The following is a 22,398-nucleotide window of genomic DNA, read 5'->3' as shown; positions in this document are numbered from 1 at the left end:
GCTTTCTGTGCAGACACTTGTAGGTCATTCTTTTCAGAGGCAAATTCTGCATTGTTCCCAGAACCTAACATTATTAAAATCTCTCATAACTTTCCCAAGATTTGGTAAATCCACACGGGGGAGGAATAGCAGAGACATGTTAAATGCATCTGACAGCAACACCCATTTATTTTATTCAGTATTTGATGGGTATTTGTTATGCACCTAATATAGGTCTAGAACTGTCTCAGTATTGGAGATACAGCAAGAAAACTATCTCTGCCCCATGGAACTTGTACAGGAAAATAGAGAACAAGGTTCAAAACCTTGCAAATGGAACCTCCTTTTTGTCAAATCAAAATAAGCCGAAGAAATCCATGTGAAAGTCTTTAATTTAGAATAGTTTCATAAATCTCAGGTGTAGAAATTTTAGAGATCATAAGAACATTTCAGTAAAGCCCAACCTTTAAATATGATATACCAACTGAAACTAGGAAACCAAAAAATAGCCTTATCTCTTTCCTACCTTTTAAAAATCTGATGAGGAAACACACACAACTTACTTACAGACCTAAAACTACACAGGAAACTTTTTCTCAGTTTTATTGAAATATAATTAAATGGATTCTCTTTTCACAAATAATTGCCAACAATAAACCACAGATTATTTCTGTTACACCACTCTTTCACAAATACAAGAATTAAAAGAAATTTCAGTTCTCTCTCATTGTTTCCTTTCATTGTCTTAATTATAACTCCTTTAATTGCATTATCATGGATGGAATATCTGGATTTTATGACCCAAGACACTAAAGTATTTCTTTTATACATCACACCCACACTTTGGGTTTTATATGCTCTCCCAAGAATTCAAAAAATTGTGTTGGTCTGAGAGGAAGAAGTTCCATGGTTTGTGTATCCCAGACTATCTTTAGCATATTTCAGATATAAAATTGCTTAAATGTTTATAAAGTATTGTAATTCCAGCTGATACATTTGACTTTTACAAGGAGAATTTTCATTTCCTCGCCATCCTCTCATACCTTTACTCTGTGTGATACAGGCTCTGTCGCAGCCATCCTATGAACAAAGTAACATTTGAAATGGAGGTTGCATGTAAATTTTTTTCTTTGCCTGGTAACATAGGGTCAATATAGAAAGCTGAAAAGCACAAGGAAAATGAAATATCCGTAATCCTATCAACTATTACTTAATTTTGGAATATTTCCAGCTAATCTCTTTATGTGTATCAAGTACTACTTTTGTTTTAATAGAAGGAATGACAAAAAGTTATGAAGTGGTTTGGAGTCTGTTTTGTCCACTTAAAACATATCATAGTTTCCCACATTGATATTTTTTAAGCTGCTGCACAGAATTCCACCCTTTAAGTTACCTATCATGGAATCCTTAAGACTTCTGCTAAGTACAAAGGGCTTAAATTTTCCCCCCAAAACTATGAATCTTTGCTCACAGATGATTCTTTGGGATAAACTCTAAACGGGACTGCTAAATTGTTAAGAAGTCATGTCCATTTAAAAACTTGTGGCATATAAAATGTTATGTTAAATATAAAAATTTGAGAGTACTGGTCTCCCAATATGCTTACTCACATTGGTTACCCTTTTTAGTTTTTCTCAACTAAGAAAAAGAAAATGTCAACTCCTTTTGTTTGCTCTTTGCTGCCAGTCATGTTACTTTTGTCTTTCGCCTACTAAACATACAGGTTTACTTATAACTTTACAAATAAATTGTGCTCACTCTTGATTTTGCAGCATCGTTTGCAAGATTGTTTCAACAGAAAAGTTCTCCCTCTTGCCACTTCACCTAACCAATCTCTACCCCTCCCAACTCTAATGACATTCATTGCTTCCAAGAATTTTGCACTTAATGCATCCTTGTCCTCACCTTTTCAATAAAAGTGTATTTCATCTTTAATAAAACATTTAGTCGTTCAATGACAAGGGTTCCTGAGAGTTGAAACCCATTATGCTAACGGCCCATGTGACTTAATAATTTACCTTCCCGGGGCACTCTCTCGGAAATATGTGAGAGACTGACTGATCCTAGCAATTGGGAGAGCAATGGGCAAATCTTTTCTGATTCTGAAATCTATCAGGCCACAAGAGGTTTCAGTAGTAGATGCTCAACCACAACTATAATCCTGAAATATCCCTCAGTTCAGTTCAGTTCAGTCGCTCAGTCCTGTCCGACTCTTTGCAACCCCATGAATGGCAGCACGCCAGGCCTCCCTGTCCATCACCAACTCCCGGGGTTTACCCAAACTCATGTCCATCAAGTCGGTGATGCCATCCAGCCATCTCATCCTCTGTCGTCCCTTCTCCTCCTGCCCCCAATCCCTCCCAGCATCAGGGTCTTTTCCAATAAGTCAACTCTTCGCATGAAGTGGCCAAAGTGTTGGAGTTTCAGCTTCAGCATCAGTCCTTCCAGTGAACACCCAGGACTGATCTCCTTTAGGATGGACTGGTTGGATCTCCTTGCAGTCCAAGGGACTCTCAAGAGTCTTCTCCAACACCACAGTTCAAAAAGGATCAATTCTTCAGCGCTCAGCTTTCTTCACAGTCCAACTCTCACATCCATACATGACCATTCGAAAAACCATAGCCTTAACTAGATGGACCTTTGTTGGCAAGGTAATGTCTCTGCTTTTTTTTTTTTTTTTTTTTGTCTCTGCGTTTTAATATGCTATCTAGATTGGTCATAACTTTCCTTCCAAGGAGTAAGCGTCTTTTAATCCCCAACTAAGCCAAAGACTGAACAAAGGACCCAGGTGTCCGGACAGTCTGGAATGCCCCAGGTCCAGACTGCAGTCCTGAGGGGTGTCTGGCCGACCGTGACCCGCTGCCTGGGCTTAGGTTTTTATCCTCAGGTCGATGCACTTGATTCTTTAATCCAGACTTCCAGAAAAGGGACAATGATGACCGCGTCAGCCCTTGATTCCTTTCCACCCTCCCTGCGTAGGGTGATAACAGTCTGTTCACCAAGAGGAGGTGAGCCAGATATTCCCACTGAGTCGCCGCGGCTCTCCTTCAGGTCTGCAGGCAGAGGAACCAGAGACACCCCATGTGTCGGCGGAGGCGCACCGATGTCTGCGCGCCCAAGGGGAACCCTCCGCAGCGCCGCGCCCCCCTACTCCAGGCACGGGGACCGCCCCTCCAGCGCCGCGCCGCGCCCCTCCAGGCTCACGGACCGCCCCTCCGGGCACACGGACCGCCCCTCCGGGTGCAGGGGCCTGCCCTCCAGGCACACGGACGGCCCCTCCAGTGTAGGGACTGCCCCTCCGGGCACACGGACCGCCCCTCCGGGCGCGGGGACCGCTCCCGGCGCCGAGGCCCCGCCTTGCAGCCCGCCCATTGGCCCCGCTAGACCCTCACCCCGCCCCCGGCACGGCCCAGCCACGCCCTCCGCGTTACTGCTCCGGACACCTTGTGAGTCTGGGGATTGTTGCGTCTGGCAACCGAGCTCAGAGCTCCGCCGGGCTGGGCTCAGCTGGGAGTCCGCCGGTCTCCCCGAAAGTGACAGAGGCTTTCGTATCGCGCAAGCCCCCTCCTGGTCGCCCCGAGAGTCCCCTTTTTCTGGTGCCTCGTAGGGATGCTTTTGGTGGTCCTCGTGTTCCTGCTGCCCACAGTCTCGGGTAGGAGCCTGCAGAGCGTGCGCGCTGCTGGGGAACCGGAGCGGCTCGCGAGGCCGGCCGACTGGAACCGAGGGTGGGAGGAGATTTGCTTTTTGTCTCTCGTGAGAGTCGTGGGACTGGGTCCACTCCGGGGTCATATGGAGTTGGGGTAGAAAGCGTGACCAGAGGGGACCACATAGCGCTAGAAGAGAAGTCTTGCTTGTTGGTGCGCACTCAGCGGCGCGGAGTGATGTGCGCAGCCGGACTTACCAAGGGGGAAACTAGCAAAAGCTTGCAGGGTTTCTGGGACTGAGCCACTTGGGGACGGGTCTGCTGGCCTGTTGGTGGTGGTGATGGCTTGCTTTTGAGTTCTCAGGTGCCTGGGGAATATTGGTAGGCTGGTTCTGTGCCTATGTATGTGTGGAGGGATGGGAGAGGGTGGGCGGAGAGGTTTGCTCTCTGTACTCTGGGCAGGTTTATAACGAGAGTGGAGTATTGGTATCCTGCTGGGCTGAGGGAGGCCGTTCAGGGTGTTCTGTAGTGTGATTTTGTAGAAGTGGCCACCCAGCGGTGCCAAGTTGAAGCTCGTGTGGTGCACAAAACGGTCAGGTGGGAGAAGTCGCTGTGTACTCTGCCTACACCCCCACGTTCCCAGCCCCGCCTGGTGGTGGAGGCTGTGGCTCAGAATCCAGGAGGCAGCATAAGAAGTCACCATCCTTGTGCCCCGGGTGCTCACACCATTGACACAAGGCACCAGTGAGCACAGAGACATAAGTGATAAGGTGGCCACTAGGCATATAATCCTGACGGAGGCAGTAGAGGGTGAGAAGTGCTCACTTGCCTTGGTCACCAGAGGCAGCGCTGGACTCCCCAGGTGGGCTCAGTGCTAAAGAACCTGCCTGCCATACAGGAGACGCCAGTCTGTCCCTGAGTGGGGAAGATCTCCTGGAGAAAGGCATGGCAACCCACTCCAATATTCTTGCCTGGAGAATCCCATGGACAGAGGAGCCTGGCAGGCTACAGCCCATAGGGTCGCAAAGAGTTGGACATGACTGAAGCGGCCTAGCATACATGCATGTATCATCAAACTGACTGTCATAGGTAACCCAGGGCCCCCAGCTACCCCAAGACCCAGTCTTGCCCACCAGAAGGCTGAAGACACAGCCGTACGCAGGAGTGGGCCCACATTAACCCTTGGATCCCTGGAACCCCAAAACCAGGTGTAGAACAGGGTCTTGTCTGCCAGGAGGTCAGCATGGATCCCTGACCTTGCCTAATCCATGAAAAGATGGACACCAGCCCCAAGAGCCCTGAGCCTCAGCCCATCCTCTCTGTGTTAACACCAACTCCAGGACCCTGTCCCTGAAAGCAGGGTCCCTGGGACCTGGTCCTGCCCACCTTGAGCCTGGTGCTGCTCGCCAGCACTAATGCCAAGACCCACAGGGCCCCAGCCCACCAGCAAGCTGACACAACCTCCAAGATGCCTTGCGCCCCTCAGCCAGCCATGTCGGGATCTGACCCTACCCATCAACTGGTCAAAACCAGCTATGAAACCCACCTATGCTGTGACCCCAGCCACCAGCAGTTCTGGGGCCCCTGACCCTGCAGCTGCCACCCTGAGACCAGGTTCTGCCCCCCCCCCCAAAACACACACACACATACACACACACACACACACACACACACACACACGCGCGCGCGCGCATGCGTGTGTCTCCACATCCAGCCAGTTTGTGACCTGGTCCTACCTATCAAAGGGCTGGCTCCAAGACTGGGATTCCCCTGACCTTGCAGCCAATCACACTAGGATCCAGACCTACACACAGTGACTAGCAGCCTCAACACAGAACAGAGCCTGGCAGTCAGTCATCCAGACCAGGAGCCCGCCATTCCTATAGTCGTGCACACAGTGGTCAGACCATCACAGCAGAGGTGTTCAGACAGCCCAACTTAACGATTTCTGAAGACAAGATATGGCTTGGCATTCAGTACCTTTCCTTTACAATTGATGATGTGTCTGCAATCCAGCTTCATCTTCCTCACCAACTAGAATCTTCTTTATGTGGCACTTTTTTCAAGTTTGATTTAAAAAAAAAATGTGCAGTATTGTAAGATTTAGATGTTCTTGCTTACGAGCATTATATCAGCCTTTTAGAATCTTAATTTATACAAACATGGACTTCAGTTTCAGTGAAATTTATTTTGATATTCCTTTTAAAAAGTAGTTTTTGTGGACAGTGAGAGAAGGGGCAGGATGGTCAGGTTTCATTGAGGTCCCACTTTGATCAGAGACCATAATTATCCTGAAGTTACCATCTGGGCATGGATCTGGGTTTGTGCTTGAGTATGAGAGTTATTTTTAAATTTTGTAAGCAGGTAGAGAGTGCTTGCCAAACTTTTGCAAGTATACAGAAGGTGAACAGTTCTCTTGATATGTACAGAGACTGTTTCATCTTCTTTAAACTCATCTGGGAAACTGAAAATTTGGGGATTTTCTGAATGCAATCTACCATATTCTATAATGGCATACTGTATAATGCTTCTTGTAAAAGTATAGCATCGCAGGCCAATATAATTGTACTGTAAACCATCTGGAAAAAAATCTTAGTCAAGATATGTTTACTTTGAAAATCCTCACAGGAATAAAGAATCCAATATTCTGAATAAGAGAAGAAATTATTCAGATACATAAAGCAAAGCAAATACATAAAACAAACAACATTTGTATAATTTAATTATGGGCATGCTATTAACTTGATTTCTTTCTTGGTTCCAGGAAACTCTGAATGATGTTATACATTTCTATCTAGGATGGAATTGTACAGCATTTCTAGTCCATTTTTTTCCCCTATTGTAAAATGAGAACATATAGCTCAAATTGAGTAAATTTAATGTTATTAGTAAAATCCAACTCTATACTGATCATTAAACAGTATTTTTAATAACTGCATCATTTTTTTTGTTTATTTTTTGCTTTTGTTTTGGGCAGTTGATGGAGATGCATTCATATATTAAGATCAAAATACTGGAAATGCTGAAAACATTTTGCCAATAGGTGGATTTCAGCACACGGTGTAAATGAAATGTCGGACAGAGTATCAAGAGAGGAATCTGAAATTTAGAAAATGGTGAAAAAGGAGAATAATATTTCACTTGTTTAGAGTTCTCTCTTGACTAGTCTGTCAATCTGAAGACCTAGATTCAAGAAGTAATTACAGCAAAGTTTCCTCAGGGATCAAAATAGATTTATCTCCCTTCTCCTTTAGGTCCTTAACTGTATAGGAGAGGCCTCTGCATTCTTTTAGCACTTTAGGACTTTAAATATCATAATATTTTACATCATTTCTAGCAGATTCATAAGATTTCCAAGAGCACAGATAATTAAAAGGAAGAGGACTTCTTGAAGCAGGAGTAACACTGTTCTAGGGAAGAACCCCCGACAAAAAAAAGGCCAGAGATAAAAATTCTAAAATAATAGCAATAGAATTTATTGTCAGGATACATTGGATAAACAGCCCAAACAGTTACTGCAGGAAGCTTTTAAGGGCATGTACAATCCATTAATCAGTGAATGAAGATTAAATTATGTTTACAGTAATGTCCAAGAAACCAATTTTTTATGTAAGGTTATTCAAAGTAATAAAATTTGATTATTTAAAGGGTATCCATTTATTTATAAAATGTTCAATTCACTAACCTAGACAGTGTATTAAAAAGCAGAGACATTACTTTGCTGACAAAGGTCCATATAGTCAAAGCTACAGTTTTTCCAGTAGTCATGTATGGATATGAGAGTTGGACTATAAAGAAAGCTGAGCACCAAAGAATTGATGCTTTTGAACTGTGGTGTTGGAGAAAACTCTTTAGAGTCCCTTGGACTGCCAGGAGATCAAACTAGTCAGTCCTAAAGGAAATCAGTCCCGAATATTCATTGGAAAGACTGATGCTGAAGTTGAAGCTCCAATATTTTGGCCACCTGATGCAAAGAATGACTCATTAGAAATGATGCTGGGAAAGATTGAAGGCAGGAAGTGAAGGGGACGACAGAGGATGAGATGGTTGGATGGCATTATCAGCTCAATGGACATCAGTTTGAGCAAGCTCTGGGATATGGTGGAGGACAGGGAAGCCTAGAGTGCTTCAGTCCATGGGGTAGCAAAGAGCTGGACGTGAGTGACTGAACAACAGCCACAACAATTCACTGATACAAAGCAAATAGAAGGATGTTATATTTTTAAATACTTTAGTCCATATTTATTTTGACCTATGAAATTCACAATGTTTATTTGATATTACTCTTACCCAGTATGTACAGAGTGTAGTAAAAAAGAAGGCATATGATCTCTGCCCTCTAGGACATTGCCTTCTGAGAGGACACTGAGTCTAAACTATGGAAGAGTAATCTGATCAGAGTGCTATATGCTATACAAGACTTCTTAGGGAGAGGTGAATTTTGAAATGATGAATTTAGAAAGAAGAGGGAAGGACACATACCTATAAATACATTTTAAAACCCAAAACATAGATGCTATCTTTTCAATTGTGTTGAATGAAAGTTCACCTTATTCCTCAACAAACCAAAAAAGCTCATCGATGGTTATTTCAAGTAAGCAGGGCACATCCTTTGCTACTGTTGCCACATGGGTAAAAGCATGGGCGTGTATGCGTGCCCAGTTGTGTCCAGTTCTTTTCGACCCCATGGACTATAGCCTGCCAGGCTCCCCTGTCCCTGGGATTTTTTCAGGCAAGTATACTGGAGTGGATTGCCATTTCCTCTTCCAGGGGATCTTCCTAACTGAGGGATCGGACCCAGATCTCCTGCGTCTCCTGCATCCTCAGGCAATTCTTTACCAGTTAGCCACCTGGGAAAGCATGAGACAGTCATTGAATCTTTCTACTTATTCTGTAGTACCTACCCGAGGCCAGGCCACAGTCCCTGGCTGATGAAAGAGATAAAGTACTTCACTTGCATGTTCTTATTCTCTCTATTCCTAGAGGCTTGTGGTGATCCACCAAGATTTGACACTATGAGGCTCCAGGGTGCACCCAAACCCAATTATCGTCCTGGGGAATGTGTACAATATGAGTGTCGTCTAGGTTTCAAGCCCAAGGTTCCTACTCTCCCGAGATCTGCTCTTTGTCAAGATAATAATACATGGTCATCTCTCCAGGATGCCTGTGTAGGTAAATAAACAAACAAAAATGTTTTATAGCACTGGATATTTACACACCTTAGTGTGCCTATTCCACTACTTCATGTGAATATAGGTTTTTAGATATCTGTGCATTTGTTCAGGCTTTGAAAAATCCCCAGGGAATCTTTTTCTTGGTAATTGTTTACCTGGGTAAATATGAATCTTGTTTGGCCATATAATATGGAAAGAAAATAATAGTTAAATGAATAATAAGATTCCCATGAATTCAAACAAGCAAAGTAGACTTTTGAATTTGATTTAAACCTATTTTTGAAATTAGTATAAACCAACATATTTGAACATTTCCTTTTAGAAAAATCATGTCCTAATGTAGGAGAGCCTGTGAATGGCCAAGTCAACTTCGTGAATGGAAGTGCTCTGTTTGGTTCACAGGTTCACTTTGCTTGTAATCCGGGGTAAGTAAGATGCTCATTACAGAAAATAAGGTTCAGTATTACTAATTCCATTTTTGTTTTGCTCCTCTTTTTAAACATTTCTATAAACTAGATTTCATTTTGTTTTCTATGTGACAATTTGTACTTGTAGTCAAAGTTATTGCACTATTTATGAAGACCTGAAAAATGTGTAATTAGAAAGAAGTTTAAATTGAAGTAAAGCAAAACTGTATAACTTACTATGTGTGTGTTCAGTCGCTCAGTCATGTCCAACTCTTTGAAACTCCATGGACTGCCAGGGTCCTGCCAGGCTCCTCTTTCCATGGAGTTTTCCAGGCAAGAATACCTGGGTGGGTTGCCACTTCCTACTCCAGGGGATCTTCCCAACGCAGGGATCGAACCTGCATCTTTTGTGTCTCCTGCATTGACAGGGAGATTCTTTAACACTAGCATCACCTGGGAAGCCCATGTAACTTACTATATGTAGTAATAAACCTATTGTATAAATTAAAAATGTAGTAATCATGGTAACTTTATTCTTGACAATAATTTAAAATTGTCAGTTCTTAGAGTTGAAATGGGGCTTATGGAAATAGGAAGAGAACTGTCAACCAGACATACTCTTATTTTGAGATAATCTGTAGTTTTAAGGGGCTTCGCTGCTGGCTCAGAGGTTAAAGTGTCTGCCTGCAGTGCAAGAGACCGGGGTTTGATCCCTGAGTCGGGAAGATCCCCTGGAGAAGGAAATGGCAACCCACTCCAGTACTCTTGCCTGGAGAATCCCATCTCATCCTCTGTCATCCCCTTCTCCTCCTGCCTTCAATCTTTCCCAGCATCAGGGTCTTTCAAATGAGTCAGTTCTTTGCATCAGGTGGCCAAAGTATTGGAGTTTCAGCTTCAGCATCAGTCCTTCCAATGAATATTCAGGACTGATTTCCTTTAGGATGGACTGGTTGGATCTCCTTGCAGTCCAAAGGACTCTCAAGAGTCTTCTCCAACACCACAGTTCAAAAGCATCATTTCTTCGGCGCTCAACTTTCTTTATGGTCCAACTCTAACTGGAAAAACCATAGCTTTGACTAGATGGACCTTTGTTGGCAAAGTAATACCTCTGCTTTTTAATATGCTGTCTAGGTTGGTTATAACTTTTCTTCCAAGGAGCAAGTGTCTTTTAGTTTCATGGCTGCAGTCACCATCTACAGTGATTTTGGAGCCCCCAAAAATAAAGTCTGCCACTGTTTCCATTGTTTCCCCATCTATTTGCCATGAAGTGATGGGACCAGATGCCATAACCTTTGTTTTCTGAATGTTGAGCTTTAAGCCAACTTTTTCACTCTCCTCTTTCACTTTCATCAAGAGGTTTTTTAGTTCCTCTTCACCTTCTGCCATAAGGGTGGTGTCATCTGCATATCTGAGGTTATTGATATTTCTCCTGGCGGCTTGTGCTTCATATTAGTTAGTCTACTAAAATGAATATAATCATTTTAACAGTATTAACTCTTCTAATCCATGAGCATGGTATATCTTTCCTTATTTTTCTGTCATCTTCAATTTCTCTCATTGTACATTACAGTACTCCAAGTAAAGTACAGATCTTTTACTTCCTTTCTTAAGTTTATTGCTAGGTAGTTTATTCCTTTGATGCAATTATAAATGGGATTGTTGTATTAATTTATCTTACTGATAGCTTCTTTTCAGTGTATAAAAACACAACAGATTTCTGAATACTTATTTTTTATCCTTCAACTTTTTATCCTTCAACTGAATTTATTCAGTTCTGTTCAGTCACTCAGTCATTTCCAACTCTTTGCGACCCCATGGACCACAGCACGCCAGAGTTCCCTGTCCATCACTGACTCCTGAGCTTGCTCAAACTCATGTCCATTGAGTCGGTGATGCCATCCAACCATCTCATCCCCTGTCGTCCCCTTTGCCTGCCCTCAATCTTCCCCAGCATCGGATCTTTTCCAGTGAGTCAGTTTTTCACATCAGGTGGCCAAAGTGTTGGAGCGTCAGCTTCATCACCAGTCCTTCCAATGAATATTTAGGGTTGATTTCCTTTAGGATTGACTGGTTTGATCTCCTTGCTCTCCAAGGGACTTTCAAAAGTCTTCTCCAGCATCACAGTTTGTAGGTATCAAATCTTCGGCACTCAGACTTTTTCATGGTCTGGCTCTCACATCCATACACGACTACTGGAAAAATTGTAGCTTTGACTAGATGGACATTTGTTGGCAAAGTAATGTCTCTGCTTTTTAACACACTGTCTAGGTTCATCATTGCTTTTCTTCCAAGGGGCAAGCATCTTTTAATTTCATGGTTTGCAGTCACTGTCCACAGTGATTTTGGAGCCCAAGAGAATAAAGTCTGTCACAGTTTGCATTATTTCCCTATCTATTTGCCATGAAGTGATGGAACCAGATGCCATGAACTTCAGTTTTTGAATGTTGAGTTTTAGGCCAGGTTTTTCACTCTTCTCTTTCACCTTCATCAAGAGGATCTTTAATTCCACTTCACTTTCTACCATAAGGGAGATGTCATCTGAGTACCTGAGGTTATTGATATTTCTTCCGGCAATCTTGATTCCAGCTTGTGCTTTATCCACCCTGGAATTTCACATGATGTACTCTGCATATAAGTTAAATAATATATTATCTTATATATTACCTATATTATACTGAGGTATGTTCCTTTTATGGGGAATGTCCCAAGTGGTTCAGTGGTAAAGAATCTGCCTCAATGCAGAAGCCATAGGAGATGCAGGCTCAATCCCTGGGTTGGGGAGATACCCTGGAGAAGGAAATGACAACCCACTCCAGTAGTTTTGCCGAGAGAAACCATGGACAGGTTAGCCTGGTTGGCTACAGTCCATACAGTCCCTAAGAGTGGGACACACCTGAGCACGCATGCAGTACTTTCTTCCTTCCCTCTATATCCATGTTGTTGAGAGTTTTTATCATAGATGGACCTGGAATTTGTTAAAAGCTTCCTGCATTTGTGAGATAATCTATGATTTTTATTCTTCAGTGTATTAATGTAGTATATCACGTTGACTGATTTGTGACTTTGAACCATCCATGCAGCCCTGGTAGGGCTTCCCTGGTAGCTCAGCTGTTAAAGAATCCACCTGCAATGCAGGAGACCCCGGATGGATTCCTGGGTGGAGACGATCCTCTGGAGGAGGGCATGTTAATACACTGCAATATTCTTGCCTGGAGAATCCCCATGGACAGAGGAATCTATAGGGTGACAGTCCATGGGTCACAAAGAGTTGGACATGACAGCGTTATACTAAGCACAGCTCATGCACCCCTGAGATAAATCCCACTTAATCATGGTGTATGACCCTTTTAAAGTATTTTTTTTATTTATTTGCTAATATTTTATTAAGCATTTTTGTATCTAGGTTCTTCAAGGATATTGGTCTGTAATTTTCTTTTGCTGTGGTATCTTTGTCTGGCTTAAGTATTAGAGTGATTTTAGCCTTTTACAATGCATTTGAAAGTGTTTCTTTCATTGAAATTTTTTGAAATAGTTTGAGAAGAATAGGTGTTCTCTTTCAATTCAATAAGGCATAGTTAGTTTGCAGTATTCTATTAGTTTCAGGGGTACAATAAAGTAATTCAAAACTTTTATAGATTAGACTTGATTTATCATTATTATAAAATACTGGCCATATTACCTGGGTTGCATAATATATTGTTAGTTTGAGGAGGATAAGTGTCAACTCTTCTCACAATGTTTTGTTTGTTGAGAGTTTTTTTGTTAGTGACTTGATTCCATTACTGATAATTAATTAGTTAATATTTTCTATTTCTTCCTGGTAGAGTCTTAGGAGATTGTGCCTTTCTCAGAATTTGTGCGTTTCTTCTTGGTTGTTCGTTTTATTGCCATAGAGTTGTTCATGGTGACCTTTTACGATCCTCTTTGTTTCTTAAGTGTTGGTTGTAAGTTCTCTATTTTGATTTCTGATGTTATTGATTTAGACCCTCTTTTTTTAAAAAATTGAGTCAGGCTAAATGTTTTAACTGTTTTTTTTTTTTTTTATGTTTTCAAAGTACCATGTCTTTTTTTCTTTCATCCTTTTTTTTTTTCTATTTCATTTATTTCTGCCTTGATCTTTATGATATTTTTTTCCTTCTACTAACTTTTGATTTTGTTTTGTCTTCATTTCCTACTTCCTTAAGATGTAAGTAGGTGTTTAATTGAGATTTTTCTTGTTTTCTAAGGTAAGCTTCTTTTGCTATAAAGTTTCCTCCTGGAACTGCTTTTGCTGCATCTCATAGAATTTAAGTCATTGTATTTTTGTTTTCATTTGTCTCCAGTTTTAAAAAAATTGTTCTTTGGTTACATGAGTGGTCTGTTCATTGTTTAGCAGGATAATGTTGAGCCTTGTTAGTGTTTATAGCTGATTTCTGGTCTCATGTCTTTGTTGTCAGAAAAAATGCTTGATATGATTTCAATTTTTTTAAATTTACCAAAGCTTGTTTTGTGGCCTGGAATATGATCTATCCTGGAGGATGTTCCATGTGTCCTTGAAAAGAATATATATTCTTTTGCTTTTGGATCTATGTTCCATACATATTTATTAAGTTCATCTGATATAATGTATCATTTAAAGCTAATGCTTCCTTATTGATTTTCTGTCTATATGTCCTTTGATGTATGTGTGTTGTTAAAGTCCTGTTTGATTGTTGTGTTGCTGCCAATTTCTCCCTTTATATCTGTTATATTTTCCTTATGTATTTAGATGATTGTCTATTGTATACATATGTATTTACAATTGCTATATCTTCTTCTTGGACTGATCCCTTGATCATTATGTACGGTTCTACTTTGTCTCTTCTACAGTCTTTTTTTAAACTGTATTTTGTCTGTGATAAGTATTCGTATTATAACTTTCTTTTGCTTTACATTTACATGGAATACATTTTTTCATTTCTCCATTTTCAGACTTTGTGTCTTTATATCTGAAGTGAGTCTCTTTCATGCAGCATATCATTAGATCTTGTTTTTTTACCCTTTTAGCCACTCCATGTCTTTTGAGTATTGTTTCTTTTACATTTAAAATAAAAATTGGTAGGTATCCATGTTTTGTCATTTTCTTAATCATTTACTGTTTGTTACTGCAGTTCTCTTTCAATCTTCTTTTGCTAACTTTCTTTGTGATTTGATGAGTATCTTTAATGTTCAGTTTGGATGTCTTTCTTTTGTGTGTGTGTGTATTATAGAGTTTTGGTTTGTGATTGCCATGAGAATTTTGTATAAAACTTCATGATTGCTTAACATTGCTGAGTTCTTAAGTTCAAATACATTTTAACTACACTTATTTTTACTCCCCTCCTCTCATGTTTAATGTTTTCGACATCATATTTTATAGTTCATTGTTTTGTGCATCCCTTAACTTCTTATTATATATATGTGTGTGTATGTGTGTATACATATATGTATGTGATTTGGCTCCTTTGTCTTTTAACCTTCCTACTAGTTTTATAAATGGTTTATCTACTACCTTTCTTGTATGTTTCCCTTTACAAATAAGATGATTCCTTCACAATCTTCATATTTTTTAGTTGTGGCCTTTTCTTTTGTACTTAAAAAAAAAATCCTTTTAACATTTTTTTGTGAAGCCCATTTAGTGGTACTGAATTCTTTTAGTTTTGCTTGTCTGTAACATTGTTTCATGGAGAAGGCAATGGCAGCCCACTCCGGTACTCTTGCCTGGAAAATCCCACAGATGGAGGAGCCTGGTAGACTGCAATCCATGGGGTCATGAAGAGTCGGACACGACTGAGCAACTTCACTTTCACTTTTCACTTTCCTGCATTGGAGAAGGAAATGGCAGCCCACTCCAGTGTTCTTGCCTGGAGAATCCCAGGGACGGCGGAGCCTGTGGGCTGCCGTCTATGGGGTCGCACAGAGTCGGACATGACTGAAGTGACTTAGCAGCAGCAGCAGCAGCAACATTCTTTCAAATCTAAATATCTTTGCCAGGTACAGTATTTTTATATATAGATTTTTAGCTTTCATACCTTTAACCTTATCATGCTACTGCCTTTTGATCTTTAAAGTTTCTTCTGAAAATGCTTATAATCATATGGGAATTTATTATATGCAGCCAGCTGCTTTTCTTGTGCTGCTTGTAAGAATCTCTCTGTCTTTAATTTCTGCCAGTTTGATTACAATTCATCTTGGTGTGGATCTCTTTGTGTTCACTGTGTTTGGGACTCTGCTTTCTGGACCTAGAAATCTATTTCCTTTCCCATGTTAGGGAAATTTTCAGCTATTTGTTCTTTAATTAAATTCTCTGCTCCTTTCTCTCCCTCTTCTTCTTCTGGGGCCCCATGATGCAAATTATTTAGTATGTTTGATATTGTCTCATAGAACTTAAACCATCTGCATTTTTTTCAATTTTTTTCTAATCAGCTTTAGTGATTTCCTCTATTCTGTCTTCCAGTTGCTGATCCATTGTTCTGAATCATGTAATCTACTATTGAATCCTTCTGGTGTAATTTTATTACAACTATTGTATTCTTCAGCTCTGTTAAGGTTTTTTAAATATTTCATAATTTATTAAATTTCTTACTATATTCATCCATTCTACTTCTGACTTTTTTGAACTTTCTTATAATCATTACCTTGAACTTTTTATAAGGTATATTGCTTGTCTCCAATCCAGGTAGTTCTTCTTCTGGGCTACTTCCTTCCCATGGGACATATTTTTTCTTGCCTTATTTTACCTAATTCTCTGTGTTTTCTTTGTTCTAGGTAGTTCAGATATGTTTCTGAGTTTTGGAAAAGTGGTCTTATGTAGAAGACATTCTATATGGCCCAGCAATGTACTCCCATCTGTTTACTATATGTGTATCTTCTAATGTTCCTTATACAGGCTGCAAGGCTCTTTATTTATGGCAGAGCCAGCTACTGGGAAGCATTGATAACAGTGCTAGCCCTCAGATGGCTTGGCTGACAGGCCATGCCTCATACAGACTCTGATGGCCCACTAGTGGGTGAGACTGGGTCTTGGTGCAGCTGTCTGCATGGCCCAGGGAGTCATGGGACTGGTGTTGACTGGCAGGACCAGGCCCCAGTGTGTCTGGCTGCTCATCCCAGTGCATCCTGGGACTGTTGCCAGTTCTTTGGTGAATGGTAAGCCCCCAACACTAATAAGCAAGGAAGAGGTTCTCAAAACGGTATTTTTTGTTAGCATGACTGTCCTCCTGGTACAATGAATTCCCAAATGGCTACCACCAGTCTCTGTGTTCCCAGAAGGAGGCCCAGTTGCCTCTTGGAGAGGCTCTGCAAGATCACACACAGTCTGATCCAGGCTCATTTGAAGTTACTGCCTCTGGCCTATGTTTCAAAGTGTGCAAGTTTTTATATTTTTTAATGTAAACATTTATAAATTTAAATTTCCTTCTTGTCACATCTTTTGCTGTATTCCATTCATAAGTTTTGGTAGGTTATATTTTCATTTCCATTTTTTACCAAGTCCAAGTACATTCTCCTTGATGCATGACAGGGCAATAAATCTGAGAGGTGAAGTGTTGAGGTGAAGAATACAACTTTACTCAGAAAGCTGGCAGACTGAGAAGATGTCAGACTAATATCTCAAAATAACCATCTTATTGTGATCTAAATGCCAGGTTCTTTTATAGAACAGAAAAGGGGTGGGGGTGAGGAAGTAAAGTAAAAAAAAAAAGGCCATTAATCTTACAAAAGTCTTCTGGAATAGCCAGCCTCAGGGAGGGGATGTGAAATTTTTTCCCTTGTTGTGGGCCAGGGTCCTGAACAAAGGCCTTAGATAGGCCATTATGTATGATTACAATAGTAAAAGCAAAGAAAAGCAAAAGTTAAAGTCAAAGATACAAGCCCAACTTGGAGTCAATATTGACTCTTCCCTGTAACACATTCATGTCAAAGTGTATTCTAAGTGCCCTTATGATTAAAAGGACTTTTTAAATTTTAGCAATTTTGAGAGGTTTCCAATTTTCCCATTGATTTTGATTTTTGAGTTTGTCCTGTGGTGATCAAAGACCATATTTGTGTGGTATCTACCTTTTTTTCCCCTCCCCAACCTGATATCTACCTTAATTCTTATTAATTTTGGCCTAGCAAAATTAACTACTATTAAGTATCTATTATCTATTATGTAATTATATTATGAAGAATATTAATTTTTTTCATCTGTGACCTAACATGTGGTCTAACCTGGGAAATGTCCAGTATGCACTTGAGAAGACTATATTCTGTTGTTGTTAGATAGAGTGCTCTGTATATGTCAGTGAGACCTAGTTTGTCTTGTATTGTTGAAGTCCTCTACTTCCTTACTTATCTTCTACCAAGTTGTTTAATACATTATTATGAGTGGGGCATTGAAGTTTCCAACTATTACTGTAGAAATGCCTATTTTGTATAAATGTCTTTCACTCCTTTCAGTTCTGTCATTTTTTGCTTCGTATATTTTCATGGCTTCTTATTAGATGCATAAATGTTTATAATTGTTATATCTTATTCAAGTACTTAATCCTTTTTAAAATATAATGTCCTTCTTTGCCTATACACTTTTTGTCTAGAGTCTATTTTATCTAAATTAGTATAGTCATCCCTGATCTCTTTTAGATACTATTAGCAAGGAATATATTTTTGCACCCTTTCATATTCAACACATTTCTGTCTATGGATGTCATGTGAGTCTCTTGGAGGTAGCATATAGCGGAATCATGTGTTTTATGCACTCTGCCAATTTCTGACTTTTGATTAAAGAGTTTAATACATTTAAATTTAATAAATTACCAAAAGGAGGGACTTATTTCTGTAATTGTGCCATTTGCTTTCTATAAGCCTTTTAGCTTTTTTGTTCCTAATTTCCTGCATTACTTTTTTCTTTTGTGTCTAGTTGATTTTTATAGTGAAATGAATAGTTTCTGCATTATTTCCTTTTTTGTACATTCTATAGCTATTTTGTTTATGGTTACCATTGGGACTACATTTAACTTCCTACAGTTATAGAACTCCAAATTGAATTAATACCAAATTAACTACAAAAATTGTAGTAGCAAACCACCTGTAATCAAATGATATCTTTTAAAATTGCTTATGAATTTACTTTAAGTGAGATCTTTATTTTTCCACAACAATTTGAGTTACTGTCTCATGTCCTATTATTTCACCTTGCAAGACTCCCTCAAGTGTTTCTTGCTGCTGAGGTCTCAGTCAGTTTAATCACTCAGTTGTGTCCAACTCTTTGCAACCCATGGACTACAGCATGCCAGACATCCCTGTCCATCACCATCTCCCAGAGCTTACTCAAACTCATGTCCATAGACTTGGGATACCATTCAACCATCTCATCCTCTGTTATCCCCTTCTCCTACCCTTCTGCCTTCAATCATTCTCAGTATCAGGGTCTTTTCCAATGAGTCAGTGATGCATCAGGTGGCCAAATATTGGAATTTCAGCTTCAGCATCAGTCCTTCCAATGAATATTCAGGACTGATTTCCTTTAGGATTGGCTAATTGGATCTCCTTGCAATCAAAGGGACTCTCAAGAGTCCTTTCTAACAACACAAGTCAAAATCATCAATTCTTCAGCTCTCAGCCTTCTTTATAGTCCAACTCTCACATTGACACATGGCTGTGGAAAAACCATAGCTTTGACCAGATGGACCTTTGTTGACAAAGTAATGTCTCTGCTTTTTAATAAGCTGTCTAGGTTGGTCATAACTTTCCTTCCAAGGAGTAAAAGTCTTTTAATTTCATGGCTGCAGTCACCATCTGCAGTGATTTTGGAGCCCAAAAAGATAAAGACTTTCACTGTTTCCATTGTTTCCCCATCTATTTTCCATGAGGTGATGGGACCAGATGCCATGATCTTTGTTTTCTGAATGATGAGTTTTAAGTTTTTTTCACTCTCCTCTTTCAATTCATCAAGAGGCTCTTTAGTTCTTTGCTTTCTGCTATAAGGGTGGTGTCATCTGCATAACTGAGGTTATTGCTATTTCTCTCCACAATCTTGATTCCAGATTGTGCTTCATCCAGCCCAGCATTTCTCATGATGTCCTCTGCATATAAGTTAAATAAGCAGGGTGACAATATACAGCCTTGATGTACTTCTTTGCTGATTTGGAACCAGTCCATTGTTCCATGTCTAGTTCTAACTGTTGCTTCTTGACCTGCGTACAGATTTCTCAGGAGGCAGGTCAGGTAGTCTGGTATTCCTTTCTCTTGAAGAATTTTCCACACTTTGTTATGATACACACAGTCAAAGGCTTTAGCATAGTCAATAAAGCAGAAGTAGTTTTTCTGGAATTCTCTAGCTTTATCATGATACAGTGGATGTTGGAAATTTGATCTCTGGTTCCTCTGCCTTTTCTAAATCCAACTTGAACATCTGGAATTTCATGGTTCATGTACTGTTGAAGTCTGAATTGGAGAATTTTGAGCATATCTTTGCTAGCATTTGAGATGAGTGCAATTGTGCAGTAGTCTGAGCATTCTTTGGCATTGCCTTTCTTTGGGATTGAAATGAAAACTGACCTTTTCCAGTCCTGTGGCCACTGCTGAGTTTTCCAAATTTGCTGCCATATTGAGTGCAGCACTTTCACAGCATCATCTTTCAGGATTTGGAATAGCTCAACTGGAATTCCATCACCTCCACTAGCTTTGTTCATAGTGGTGCTTCCTAAGGCCTACTTGACTTCACATTCCAGGATGTCTGGCTCTAAGTGAGTGATCACACCATCGTGGTTATCTGGGTCATGAAGATCTTTTTTGTACAGTTCTTCTGTGTATTCTTGCCACCTCTTCTTAATATCTTTTGCCTCTGTTAGGTCCATACCATTTCTGTCCTTTATTTTGCCCATCTTTGCATGAAATGTTCCCTTGGTACCTCTAATTTTCTTGAAGAGATCTCTAGTCTTTCCCATTCTATTGTTTTCCTCTATTTCTTTGCACTGATCACTGAGGAAAGCTTTCTTATCTCTCCTTGCTATTCTTTGGAACTCTGTATTCAGGTGGGTATATCTTTCCTTTTCTCCTTTGCCTTTTGCATCTTTTCTTTTCTCAGCTACTTGTAAGGCCTCCACAGACAATCATTTTGCCTTTTTGCCTTTCTTTTTCTTGGAGATGATCTTGATCCGTGCCTGCTGTATAATGTCATGAACCTCCATCCATAATTTTCAGGCACTCTGTCTATCAGACCTAATCCCTTGAATCTATTTCTCACTTCCACTGTATAATCGTAAGGTATTTGATTTAGGTCATACCTGAATGGCCTAGTGGTTTTCCCTACTTTCTTCAAATTACGTCTGAATTTGGCAATAAGGAGTTCATGATCTGAGCCACAGTTGGCTCCTGGTCTTGTTTCTGCTGACTGTATAGAGCTTCTCCATCTTTGGCTGCAAAGAATATAATCAATCTGATTTTGGTATTGACTATCTGGTGATGTCCATGTGTAGAGTCTTCTCTTATGTTGTAGGAAGAGGGTGTTCGCTATGACCAGTGCATTCTCTTGGCAAAACTCTGTTAGACTTTGGCCTGCTTTGTTTTGTACTCTAAGGCCAAATTTGCCTGTTACTCCAGGTGTCTCTTGAGTGCCTACCTTTGCATCCAGTCCCCTGTAATGAAAAGGGCATCTTTTTTTGGGTATTAGTTCTAGAAGGTCTTGTAGGTCTTCATAGAACCATTCAACTTCAGCTTCTTCAGTGTTACTGGTCGGGGCATAGACTTGGATTACTGTGTATTGAATGGTTTGCCTTGAAATGAACAGAGATCATTCTGTCATTTCTGAGACTGCATCCATGTACTGCATTTCGGACTCGTTTGTTTACTATGATGGCTACTACATTTCTTCTAAGGGATTCTTGCCCACAGTAGTAGATATAATGGCCATCTAAGTTAAATTCACCCATCCAGTCCATTTTAGTTCGCTGATTCCTGAAATGTTGATGTTCACTCTTGCCATCTCTTATTTGACCACTTCCAATTTGCCTTGATTCATGGACCTAACATTCCAGGTTCCTATGCAATATTGCTCTTTACAGCATCGGGCTTTACTTCCATCACCAGTCACATCCACAACTGGGAGTTGTTTTTGCTTTGGCTCCATCCCTTCATTCTTTCTGAAGTTATTTCTCCACTGATCTCCAGTAGCATACTGGGCACCTACTGACCTGGGAAGTTGATCTTTCAGTGTCCTATCTTTTTGCCTTTTCACGCTGTTCATGGGACTCTCAAGGCAAGAATACTGAAGTGGTTTGCCATTTCCTTCTCCAGTGGACCACGTTTTGTCAGAACTCTCCATCATGACCCATCCATCTTGGGTGGCCCTAAATGGCATGGCTCATAGTTTCACTGAGTTAGACAAGGCTGTGGTCCATGTGATCACATTGGTTAGTTTTCTGTGGCTGTGGTTTTCATTCTGTCCCCCCTCTGATGGAGAAGAATAAGAGGCTTATGGAAGCTTCCTGCTGGGAGAGACTGACTGTGGGGGAAATTGGGTCTTGTTCTGATGGGCAGGGCCATGCTGAGTAAACCTTTTAATCCAGTTTTCTGTTGATGGGCGGGGCTGTGTTCCCTCCCTGTTGTTTGACCTGAGGCCAAACTATGGTGGAGGTAATGAGGATAATGGTGACCTCCTTCCAAAGGTCCCGTGCGCACACTGCTACACGCAGTGCCCCCAATCCTGCAGCAGGCCACCGCTGACCCACAGTTCAGCTGGAGACCTCTGGACACTCACAGGCAAGTCTGGGTCAGTCTCTCATGGGACCACTGCTCCTTTCTCCTGGGTCTTGTGTGCACAAGCTTTTGTTTGTGCCCTCCAAGAGCCTGTTTCCCCAGTCCTATATAAGTTCTGGAGGCTCTATGGTGGGGTTGATAGCGACCTTCACCAAGAGGGCTAATGCCATACCCAGGTCTACTGCACCTAGAGCCCCTGCCCCTACAGCAGTCCACTGCTGCCCCATACCTCCTCAGGAAACACTCAAACACAGTTCTGGCTCAGTCTCTGTGAGGTCTCTGGGTCCTGGTGCACACAAGGTTTGTTTCAGCCCTTGAGCATACCTCTGGCGGGTATGGGGTTTGATTCTAAACACATTTTCACCCCTCCTATTGTCTTACTTAGGTTTCTCCTTTGCCCTTGGATGTGGGGTATCTTTTTTTGGTGGGATCCAACATTCTCCTGTCGATGGTTGTTCAG

At 40.9% G+C, this 22,398-nt stretch overlaps 1 protein-coding gene across 1 annotated transcript in view; it reads left to right on the top strand.

The window, feature by feature from the left end:
* Positions 1–3,441: 3,441 nt before the first annotated feature.
* The window catches only part of LOC122708112 (membrane cofactor protein-like), a 34,724-nt gene continuing 15,767 nt past the window's right edge, over positions 3,442–22,398 (top strand). Inside the window, exons 1-3 of the mRNA XM_043924232.1 lie at positions 3,442–3,631; positions 8,606–8,794; positions 9,119–9,221. Coding sequence (XP_043780167.1) covers positions 3,589–3,631; positions 8,606–8,794; positions 9,119–9,221 — 335 coding nt within the window. The 5' untranslated portion in view covers positions 3,442–3,588. The remainder of the gene's footprint in view (positions 3,632–8,605; positions 8,795–9,118; positions 9,222–22,398) is intronic.

The sequence above is a fragment of the Cervus elaphus genome, chromosome 14 (genome assembly GCF_910594005.1).
Source record: "Cervus elaphus chromosome 14, mCerEla1.1, whole genome shotgun sequence".
Lineage (NCBI taxonomy): Eukaryota > Metazoa > Chordata > Mammalia > Artiodactyla > Cervidae > Cervus > Cervus elaphus.
This window is presented reverse-complemented; position numbering and strand designations above follow the sequence as displayed.